The 11,759-nt window shown below is 42.4% G+C and overlaps 1 protein-coding gene across 1 annotated transcript in view; it reads left to right on the top strand.

Moving 5' to 3' along the window:
* dgki (diacylglycerol kinase, iota) overlaps positions 1–11,759 on the top strand; it is a 92,906-nt gene that overhangs the window by 67,367 nt on the left and 13,780 nt on the right. The window contains exons 17-27 of the mRNA XM_005747272.2: positions 1,021–1,094; positions 2,395–2,506; positions 2,579–2,665; positions 4,374–4,486; positions 5,282–5,344; positions 7,176–7,276; positions 7,954–8,033; positions 8,331–8,375; positions 8,790–8,859; positions 10,104–10,144; positions 10,262–10,386. Of these exons, the coding sequence (XP_005747329.1) occupies positions 1,021–1,094; positions 2,395–2,506; positions 2,579–2,665; positions 4,374–4,486; positions 5,282–5,344; positions 7,176–7,276; positions 7,954–8,033; positions 8,331–8,375; positions 8,790–8,859; positions 10,104–10,144; positions 10,262–10,386 (911 nt within the window). The remainder of the gene's footprint in view (positions 1–1,020; positions 1,095–2,394; positions 2,507–2,578; positions 2,666–4,373; positions 4,487–5,281; positions 5,345–7,175; positions 7,277–7,953; positions 8,034–8,330; positions 8,376–8,789; positions 8,860–10,103; positions 10,145–10,261; positions 10,387–11,759) is intronic.

Here is an 11,759-nt window from a genome sequence, read left to right as displayed (position 1 = left end):
CCCAGTTAACAAACCCTGTAACTATCTTGGACTGAGTAGAACATAACTAAATTACAGGATTGTTTACTGTGTCTTCAGTGTCAGGGATGCCCCGAGAGCAGCATCTGTTGAAATTTCATGCCAGAGCAGCAAAACACAAACAGTTTTTTGATCGTCTCGGAACATTTTCCGACTTCCCTACTCTGATGCTGACTCTCATCCTCAAGCTTCTTGTTTCCTGCTGCTGATATAAATCTTTGGATAATAAATATATCCCGTCATTCAAAGAAAGAAAAAAAAAAAGACTCAATCTCAATCGTTTCCTTAAAAAAATCTTGGCGCTGCAGTTTTGAACAAATATTAGTAACACAGGAGGAAAAACTGTTTGTTTGAGATTGTTTTCAGCTGCTAATTTGTTGTTGCTGTGAGTATTTATAGCAGCATCAGCAGATTTACAGTGCCCTCATTCATTGTAATGCAGGAACTTGTTAGAGGTGTTAACGCTGATGTGTTTTATATAGTTTCTGTGAGAATAATGGAGCTGTGTGGCACAGAGGAATGAGCTCAAGCTTCGGATGCGCAGCGCTGAGGCTTTCTGTTGGTTTTGGTCTTTTCCTTGGATTTATTTATAGAAGCATATTGAATTTGACTGGACTTATCCTTTAATTATGCTTTGATTTAGAAACTTTGCTGGTGGAAAATGGATAATTTAATATGAAAAATCTGACCCAGAAATGGTTTGTACATTTAGAAAATGGCACATCTTACGTAGTTGCAGCAATAAATCATTAACGGCATCCTGCAGGGAGCTGAGTGTGGCGTGACCCTTGACCTGATTAATCAGAACGTGGGGGTGGGTTCGACCGAGAGTGAGGACAGTGAAACTGAGAGTAAAAGCTGAGAACGGCGAGCGACGCTTGAAATGACATTTAAAAGCAAAACAAACGTTCTGAGAGTGAAAATAAGTTGTTATACTGCAAATATGTGGCGCACATTCTGTGAAACGTTGGCTCAATGTTTCTCTTTCCATGTGTTTCACAGTGTGATGGCACAGATCTCACTCCCAAGATCCAGGAGCTGAAGTTCCAGTGCATAGTGTTTCTAAACATTCCCAGGTAGGTGATCATGGAGTGGCCACGATAGCGCAAATCGATGGTTCCCAGGAATTTCTTGACCTGAACTTAGTCAGGCACTGTCTAGGTTTCTGAATATTAATGATTAGCTTCATAGCTTCAACACAAAGGGGTGGGGGTGTAATGGTGTGGAGGATTTTTTCCATTCTTTGTGACCCTTATTAGCCTACCCAAGTCTTGTTGCTGACCACGCTGATTCCTACTCATCCTCCGATGGTTGCTTCCAGCAGGATGACACATGGTGTCAAACTGGTTTATTGAACGTGCACACAGATGGACTCCACAGTCCCATCTCAGTCCAACAGAGCACCTTTAGTAGTGGTGGAAAAGGAAATTCTCACCATGGATGTGCAGCCCACAAATGTGGAGCAACTGTGTGATGCTATCATGCCAACATGGATGTTTCCAGGATGTTGTTGAGTCTGTGGCATGAAGAATTAAGGCAGCTAAAGCTGTGACATAGATGTGTTGTGTCTTTGAACATCTGTGAGGGGGCGGTACTTATTTTCCCGTCACTCAGTGCTGCTGCAGTGTCAGTTCTGTCTCGATGCCTTTTGTGAACCAGACAGATTTGAGAGCTTTTCCTTCCCAGCAGAGGTCTGGCTATTTTCTTTTTTTCGAAGAAATTCACGGTGGACAGACTCCGAGCGTCATCAGTCAGTCATTGGTGAATTTAGTAGCAGTTTTGTGATCTGTGGCTCAGTCAGTCTTTTTGAAAACAGTGTTGCTGTGTTGCTTCTTTGTGAATTTCTTGGTATTTGCTCTGCTAAGAATAAATAAAAACCAAAGAAAAAAGTTCACTGTTATTGAAAAACGTGTAAATAATGGGGCATCTGTAAGTTTTAATTTCTGTCTAACAATTCAGTGTGTGACAAAGCATGTTAAATAGCATCTAGAAAACTGTGAGACACCACAACTCTCTTGTGACTACCTGACTAATTAAATTCTTGAAGTGGGCTGAAGGTAGAGGCAGGAGGTGTAATTCAGGTTTTATGCTCGCTGAAGCTGTTGACTTCAGTCCTCCCACGCAGCCTGGAGTTAAAATACTCCTCAGTCAATAAAAACAAATTTCATACCTGTTCGGTCAGAGGAAAGTCTGCGCCGTCACTGGAGAAAGATGAATCAGTCAGAAAAGCACTTGATTTGATATTTGAGTTTAACCTTTGCTAAAAAACATCAGCAGTGAGCGTGTCATCAACAGGACGCCACAGGGGGAGCCCAAATGACATTTAAGGTGTTTTTGAGACTCTGTTGTTGCATGTTTGTGTTAACATGTGTGCAGATACTGTGCCGGCACCATGCCATGGGGAAACACGGGAGACCATCGAGACTTTGAACCTCAGCGGCATGACGACGGCTGCATCGAGGTTATCGGCTTCACCATGGCCTCGCTGGTAAGAATTTCAAAAAAGAAGCAGCGCAACGAAGAGAAAAGCACATCTGAAAACGTCTCTGTTGTCCACTAGGCAGCGCTGCAGGTTGGAGGTCACGGAGAGAGACTTCACCAGTGCAGAGAGGTCATCCTCACTACCTACAAGACTGTACCTGTTCAGGTAATATTAGAGTGACAGAGTGTAATATAACAACCTCATACCTGCAGGATTCAAAGCAAGAGCAGCTAGAGAATAATCAGAGTATAAGAAAACAACAAACACGTAGAATTCCTCAGAATAAACACAAACTGTTGTAGTAAATGTACAGTTTTATTTAGGAGTGTCTAACATAAGGCCCGGGGGCCAGAATCGACCCAGCAAATACTCCAATCTGGCCCACTGGACAGCTTTGGAAAATGTGAAGAAGTTTTACAGCTTTTCCTTTTGATAAAGACTCTTCACCACCAAAACTGTTTATGCTGCATTAAACTAATTAAGTAATAGATAAACAATTAAATTTAATATACCTAGTTTAGCTTGTATTAAAAACATTAATTAATAAAAACTTTGAAATTGAATTGGTACGTGACAGCAAACTTTAGGTCCGTGCTTCTAAGACTTCCTCTGGTACAAAAACCTGGATAAAGTTCCCACTTCCCCATCTCACATGTTTAATTGATCAGTAACAATTAAAAACGATTGACTTCAGGTGAAATTAATTTCAGCACAGTCAGTCCTGTTTCCCAGCATGAAGATCAACCTTTTTAAATTCCGTATGTTTCTGGTGATGCACCTCACAGTTTGACAAACCTTTGAGATGACTGACTGATTTTTAATTTTTCTCTCTTAAATATTTGATTCAATTCTTCGTTTAGCTCTGAGTAACTCTGCAGGGGACAATATTTCATTATTCATTCTTTATTTCATTATTATTTATTCATATCTATTAATTATATTTAAAACGTAACTATAGTGCTGGCTGTAATATAAACAGAGAAGCAACAACGTTGAGAAACAAGAAAAGGCTTAAACAGTTTTTCTCAGATGGGTACATGAGAACCTCTCGGGGTAGTGTAGAGTACTGCATTGTTTAAAGTAACAGTCATGCAGAAATGATGAAGTCATTCAGCTGCAGTAAATGCAGTGAGAAGTGCGAGTGTATTAAAATTGGCTATATATTTAATTTTATTTGTGATATTTAATGACAAACAGACAAAAGTGAGCCAGATGTTTGTGTGCGGCCTCTTTTCTGCAGTGACTCTGATCAAAAGCTCAGATAGGAGACAGAGATGAGAGCTGTTAAAACCCTCTGTTTGTGATGAGCAGGGGCTCAGTGTGAGATAAAGAAGGATTATTTTGAGCTGAATCGTGCAATGCCGCTCTAGTAGAGTCCGCTATACTGTGCTGCGGTTTGTGAGATTTATTTAACCTGACATTTCTTTTTATCAGGCCAGGTCAAATAAACATTACACAAGCTATTACTAAATTGAAGACGGCTCAAAACATCTCCAAGAGCCCAACCAAACCTTCAAACAATCTGTTTTGGGTAAAATGACCCCAATAATGACCATTTAAAAAAAGAAAAAGAAGGTTGAGCTCATATAAAGTCATCAGAGAAGTGTTTACTGAGGTCACAGAGCAAGTGAGTTGAGGGCCGTTTTCATTTTATAGAAGTGGAGGTCTCTTTCCAAACAAGAGTCACCCTCTGCTGGTCCTTAGAAAGAATGCAGGTTTAAGACGTCCGTCTTTTAAACTGTTTGTGAGTGCAAGTAGCTTCTTGGCTGATTTTCGGATTTATATGCTGCTGATGTAAGCCCAAAAGAAGCAAATACTATGAAGTCATCGGTTTGACTTTTAAAACATGACCTCAGCGTGTCTTTCTGTTCAGGTGGACGGCGAGCCATGCCGACTGGCTCCATCCACTCTCCGCATCTCTCTTCGAAATCAGGCCAACATGGTCCAGAAGAGCAAGAGACGCACCTCTGTGCCCCTGCTCAACGAGTGAGTCACACACACACGTGCGCGCTCGTACAGATGGAGGATCTAGGCCAGCAGCGTTGTAAAAAATCTGAATGAGTCACACAGTCTGTTTAGCAGGAGCTGACATTCACTCGTCAGTCTCCCACATCTCCGTACAGCACGCCAGACCAAGTCAAAGGAGGGACGTGTAATCAAATTAATCCAAACAAGAGCATGGGTGACACGCTGACACGTGACACTGGCAGTTTCCTGTGAACAGGAGATGCTTATTGATCTGTTTCAGGAGTGGCAGTGCTGCCTTGTGATTTCCTCCTGCACAAAGAGAATCACGAGACTACTAACCCTCCTCCATCCCCGTAGCACTAATATCTCTTCATGTATATCTCTGTCTTTATCTGTGTGTATTTTAAACCGTGTCAGCTACAGTAACTGTGTGCATGTGAGAGCAGGAAGAATAGAGGGTGATGACTTTCTGTAGCAGAACTTATCGACTGTCTGTACTGCTACTGTGCTATCAATGTTTGTCCACTTACCTCTGGGCTTTTCTCCGTCTGTTCCTCCTGTTCTTCTTCTTCTTCTTCTTCTTCTTCTTCTTTTGTCTTCCTTCATATTCACTTCTTCATTCCTCCAACACACACGCCGGTGTGATCTTTAATTATTTCTTTTCTTTTCTTTACCTTGTCTCCTTCCCCTCCTCTTTTTTTCATTTCCTTTCCCCTCCTCGTCATTTTCTCTTTTTCCACCCCTCATCTCCCCACACACACGTTCCTCCTCTCTTCTGTGTGTGTGTGTGTGTGCGCGTGTGTACGGCCGTAGTATTCAGAAGGTGTGTGCAGCTGATCTGCGCCGCCTCTCTGCTCCCCCCGACTCCTTCTCTGTGTAAGTACCTGAGCCCTCTGTGACCGGATGGATGGATGTTTGTGTCCGTGTGAGTAAATGTGTTGACAGCGTTGTGTCTTTATTGATCCATCAGGCTTTGACCAATATTTGACATGACAAAATCAGCAGTTGGCATCTTCCCAGCTTTTTGTGGTCAGTTATGATGATTTTAATGATAGCAAATTATAAAATATTTGATTTTATTTGTTCATATAACAGTTTTTATTTGTAGTATTGGAGGTGGTGCTCAGTCAAAGCTTTGGCTACTGAACAAAAGGATGAAGCAGAAAAGCTGCGACCCATTTTAAAATGAGAAAATCCCACGGGCCCCACCCAATCTTAAGTCCTCACCCTAATCATGATACAAGAGAAAGTGATATTTCCTTGAAAGTTGTGTTTAAAAAAAGCCTTAATAGCAATCGCACTGATGAAGAAACCTAAATGTCCAACCAGGCCTTTCAAACATGACACGCTCTTTAACCTGCAAACACTTTAGTACAAACTCACGGGTAATGACCGGTACATTCACCACGAGTGAGCCTCCTGCATGCTGAACTCAGGCAGTACCCTCACCTGAACCAAGCAGAGTATTTCCAGGAGCGAGGAAGAGTCTGACGTGGGCTGTCTCCTGCTGCATGTTTAATGCGAGGAAGGGCAAATCAGGACAAAGTCCCAACATTGAAAGAGGCTCTGCATTAGGATTCCCAACTCATTTAAAGTGGCGCTTTTTGGGTTTTTAGGTGCAGGCACCTCATAGAGAGGAGACGGTTATCCAAGGACACCCTGACTAATGTTCCTCTGTGCTCGTTAGCAGCGGTGGCTAATCAGAAAGACAGCAACCTGTGAGAGTTAGACGTAACAGACAGGAGTCGTAATGTCCTTATTTTATAAGCCCAGATTTTTCCTGTTGGACGTGTTGGCTGTGAGGGTCCATGAACCCCATTTTGAGAACCCCAGATTTGAAATGCTCAAATAGCTGTATTGGTCAAACCCTGCTGTGTCGTGCTGGCTGTTGGTGTTTGTGTTACACAGGCTGGAAGAGAGCGGCAGAGAGAGAAAGAGCGCGTGGCAGCATGCAGATAAAAGCCTGTCCACTCCTCAGTGTGCTTCTGTCTTTTGTCTTAATGTTTCCCTCGCTGTAGTCCCTTTACCTTTACCTGAACCGAGCCTCTCGCTTGATGTCCAGACCCTGTAAAGTGTCTTAATGTTGTGCTCTGAGTAACAAGAGTCATGTAACTGTTGTAATTTCAAACGCTTTCTGTCCCTTTGCAGGTAAGATTATTGAGTTAGAGCTTTTGAGGCTCTGTGGACGTATGATTTTCAAACACCTGTGCAGATGTCTTTTATAATGTCAGAGCTCATAGATCTGTTTTCACACGAACGAAAGAAGACAGAGGAGGAATTAAATATCAGGTAAAAGCAGCTGAGCTGAACTCCACTGTGCTGCTTACTGCTGAAATATTTATTCGATTCCAGTGTTTTGGTCTGTCCAGCCTTCGTCAGGTACGTGGGCAGCATCTCAGCATGAGATCACTTTCACTGAAAGTCAGACGGACCAAAACATCGTCAATAATGAAGTGCAGGAGTTCAGCTCAGTTGTTTGTTTGTTTTTACGTAGTTTTCTCCTCTGATCGAGCTGCCACTCATTCAGGTGTGCAGACACTCAGTTATATTTAGATTTAAATAAAAGCTCAGATCTGTTTTGCGTTGTGTCCAGATGTGTCTGTGCGTGCATGTATGCATCTGTATGCCTTTCTCATTGTCTGCTCGGGCATGTCTGATCTGTGCGTGTGTGCATGTACATGCACGTGTGTGTGTGTGCTTTTTCCAGTCCTCACGCAGTTCCAGATCGTCTGCGTCTTCGAGTGAACCGGATCAGCCTCCAGGAGTACGACAGGCTGCAGTATGACAAGGAGCGGCTACGAGACATATGTAAGGCTCTCTGTGTCTCTTAAATTAAAAAAGAAATCAGCTTTAATCTGACTTTTTGTATAAATTGTGGGTCACCAGCTGCAGAATTTTGTAGCTCATTTGTTTTTAGCCAAACCAACTTCATGACACACATATAGCTAGCAGATACCTGCTAACCTGTTTGTTATTGCTAAGAATTCCACTAAAGCTGAATTACATCTTAAGACTAAATTAGCGTAAGTACTGTAAGTCACACTGTTTGTCAAATAAACCATTAAAAATAAATTCCAAAAGGCAGCAACAGGATACACGAAACATAACTTTAAGCTTTACAACGAGCAAATGGATGAGTTTTGGTTATGAAGGAGGAAACTTTCCATACAGGCTGGTTTTGTACTATGACACGTGACAAAAAACACATGACAAAAAAAAAATGTTTTATTGGTTTATAAAGTAACAAACCTTTCACTCATGTGACAGACAAATAAAACTAGTATTTTGGACTGTGTCCAACATTTACGTTTCTGCAGCCTGGCACCACGTTTTCATATTTAAACATATTTCTGAAGGTTTCTAGTGCAGAAAAATAATTTTCTTAGTGTAGGTGATCAGCTGTGGATACCATTTGTTGATAAATCTTTACTGTAATTACCCTAAAGCTCTAACATCTGTCTGTGTTTTGTTTTGTTTTTTCTCAGCCATCCCTGTTGGCATAGTGGTGGTGAGGGGGGACTGTGACCTGGAGACCTGCAGACTTTATATTGACAGATTACAAGAGGCAAGTCTCTAGCTTTACCACCATCATCATCATCACTTTAATTGCCTCCCTTGTTCTCCTTTTCTCCTGTTTCCTCCTCTTCATCATTATTTCATGATCCACGCAGCAGCGTCGCCGCTCCTTTCTCAGTTATTTATAGATGGATGAATGACCGGCACTGCCGGGAATGCAGAGGTGCTCTTTAGCTGTCTGTCTCATGTGACTGGATGTAAAATGTGTAGAAGCTGTTGGTGTTTTTTGTGTAAATGCTTCTGGCTCTTTGTTAACCTTGAAACCTGTCTGCTGTGTGCTTGCTAGGATTTACACCAGGCACCATCTACTGGCCACAGAGTGCACTACCAGGTATATGACTTTGGGGTGTCTTTCTGTGAGGGTTGAGAAACACTGAAACATTTGGACAGTCATCTAAGAGTTTAACATTTTTAGGTGGCTGGCAGCTCATAAGCATTTGGCTAAATAATATAAACTAACTTTATCTGTTACAGGCTGGCACCCACTCTAAAATCCTTAGAGTAACCCTTAGAGTGGTAAAATCCCTAAAAACAACTCATAGATATGCACTACATGCTGTCTTATTGTCTTGCTCATCTCTGCCACGCTACAAAACACTCGTAAACAGCACTTTTGTCTTTCTCACGTGTTCTGTCTTTTGCTTCGTCCTTACTCTGATTAATCTCCTGATTGAACCCTGTTACATTCAGTTCATTGTTCAATAAAAAATGGCGACGATCACAACATTTGTCTCTTTGCCTCCAGGATGAAAGCAGAGGTGTCCCCCGGACCAGTTCAACCAGCAGACTGTCTCCCAACTGGAGCTTCTTGGATTGTGAGTGACTGAAACACCTTAAACTGGATCAGAGTCCTTCTAGAAGGATCTCGGTAACATCTTCATGCACCTGTTGTGGCAGTTAATTAAATTAAGTTTAATTTTAGTGGTCCCCAAAACACAAAAACTGCATGTATAGGGTCACCAGCTTGCAGACTTTGACTCAAAGCATTTTAAAACCTTACTTGTTCTTCCCTCCTTGAGAGTTAAATTTCTACTAAGATGCTGTTACAGAATTATTTATGTCTGTAAACCGTACACATAGCTTCTTAAAGCCTTCAACTAGTCACCAAACTAGTCAGTTATCCATCACATCCTTTAGTAAAGTGTCAAACACAGTAATGTATTCAGACTCCAGTCCTGAAAGTAGGGTAAAGTTTATTTATTTTGTGCTTTTTAAGAACAAAGGTCACAAATTCCTTCAAAAGCTGCTTGTATTGGCTCACTTGACACAAGGGGGCGCCACAGCAGGTGATACAACAATTAAGATTATGAGCTCTAAGAGCCGTGCTTAGAGAGTGCTTTTGTAGTGAATCAGAAGAGTCGACTCCCATTGAGCGAGAGCCGGCTCCTCGCTTAATTTCCTTTCGCTGCTCAGCTCTCATACAGTGGCTCAGCTATGCTCCAATCCCTCCATAATGCGGCCAATCACATGCAAGGATGTAGCATAACATCATTATGTGAAAACAGAGAGGGTGAGAGACGTGACAGTGAAGTGGAGCGTGTGTCTGTCCTCTCAGTAAGTGAGTGAGACAGTAGACAGCGGGGAGGAGGGCTGTGTGAGTGCATCGCAAAAACACATAAATATGCCTGACACCCGTAAACGAAGCAGCATCTGGCTGCAGTTTAAAGACTTTTTAGTCTCCGTCTCAACTTTGTCTTGGTCTCCACCTGGTCTGTCTTGGTATTATCTTGGTCTTGGTTTAGGCGGTCTTGACTACAAGTCTAGTATTAGTTGATCCCAGGCTGAATGTGTAATGTTTGCTAACTTGCAAAGAATTCCCACAGGGGGGCGTCAAAAGTTTCAAGTTTCAAAAGCCACAAGTAGCACAAAAAAGGTTTATTATTATTGTCTTGGACTTGAGTTATAGACTAAATTTATAACTCGATAAAAATGAAAGTCGTTGAAGCTTTTTCTAAAATCATAAAAGATTATTTGGGTATCATAAAACCCCGCAGGGATTTTGATGAATGCAGCTTTACAGACGTTTTATGTCGCGTAACTGCGTGTTCCTTCTCTGCAGCCACGTCAGCCGACCGCTTCTATCGCATCGACAAGGCTCAGGTATTTTTGACTCTCCTGCTGCTTCAGAATTCACAAAGCTTGTTTCCAGGTGCATTTTCTTCCTCACGTTCCTTCTTTCTTTCCTGGTTCTCTGGGGGTTTGGGGGTTTTGTTTTAGGAGCATCTGCATTTCGTGACAGAAATCTGTCAGGATGAAGTGTTCATCCTGGACCACGAAGCTCCAGTGGTGAGCCAGGGCTCGTCCGCGGGGATGCCTGATCTGGTGGTGGAGCCCACTGCCGGGTAAGTCAGCAGATAGAGGTGACTCACTGAGGTCAGGAGCCTCTTCTGTACGGTGGTCATTCATGCACCTCAATTAAATAAATATATGAATGACATGAACAATTATTAAGCAATGTTTGCATGCGTTTTTACTCCTGGTGTGATCAGAAAAACGTAGCAGGTGAGAATTATGTCATGTTTTCCCAGATACATATTGAATTAAAAAAAGGAAATTTAGGAGACACCATCTGTTTGTTTGTTTGTTGTTTGTTTGTTTGTTGTTTGAAGATATCTGAACCAGAAAACTCCATGCACGCACTTTGTGGAGAAGTTTTCTCCCTCCCGAGTGTTTTGGAGTGCAGCGCTCGAGCCTCTAGGATCATCTTCTGTCTTGGTCTTCAGAGCTGTTCAGTCAGTGAGCAGCTGAATGCAGGCAGAGTTTAGCATCTATTCTCTGACCTGCTAATAGAAAAATGGGCAGTGAAGAGTGACTATCCCTTGGAGGTGGATGCTGAGGTGGATGGGTTCAAACGGCAGAACTGACATTGCGTGATGCGAGTGAATCGTGTCATTGTATATGATGCAGCCGGCACGGCCCTGTGCATTTTATCTGCTCCCCTCACCTCTGGACAGAGTAGACAAAAGAAGGATTACAGAGAAAACTATCTCTGAGAGGTTCACGCTCCACATGAACGTTTCGTTTTACCTACTGTGTGAACACCTTTCTTATCCTGGGTATCAAATAGTTTCCATACCTAAAATGCAAATGAGAAAACGTTTATTCATAATGAAGCAGCGAGCGATTTGGGAGAAGCAACGTCTTTCTGCTCCCAGGCGAGGCAGATCCCCCTGATGCATCTGAAAGAGGGCGAGTGACATCACACGTAGCCACCGCAGCGTCACCCCTGCGTTTTAGCTGCCGCCACGCTGTTTTCTGTGGAGCCAGAAGTGACCATGTTTAGGTGAAAGGATGGAGCGCATTCATAACTCTTCACAGACACACATCTTTGAATTATTGCTTAGAGGAAGAAGCCCTCTCAGATGGGACATCAAAACTAAAGCAAACGTGTGTTTGAGGCTGAACATCAGATCATTTCTCTTCAACATTTATAATTAACAGATGTGGCCATAACTTTGCACTTGCATCTGCTCAAAGATCACTTCTATCTGATGAGAATATGAAGGTTTTCACGGTTACGTGATACTAACATTTACAAAGACAACAAACCACAACAGCCTGTCAACTTTGTGAGAGAAATATGTGTTAATGACTTATCAATAACTGCCTGCAGCTGCGTTGATGCGTTGAGGTAATGGGATGGAAGCTGGTCTGCCTCTGAAGAAGAAAACAGACTGTCATACCAAGTGATCAAGACGGAGCACTGATTAGTTAA

The sequence above is a fragment of the Pundamilia nyererei genome, unplaced genomic scaffold (assembly GCF_000239375.1).
Source record: "Pundamilia nyererei isolate P.nyererei 1_Seehausen unplaced genomic scaffold, PunNye1.0 scaffold00192, whole genome shotgun sequence".
Classification (NCBI taxonomy): domain Eukaryota; kingdom Metazoa; phylum Chordata; class Actinopteri; order Cichliformes; family Cichlidae; genus Pundamilia; species Pundamilia nyererei.
Note: the sequence above shows the minus strand (reverse complement) of the source record. Positions and strands in the feature narration are given on the sequence as shown.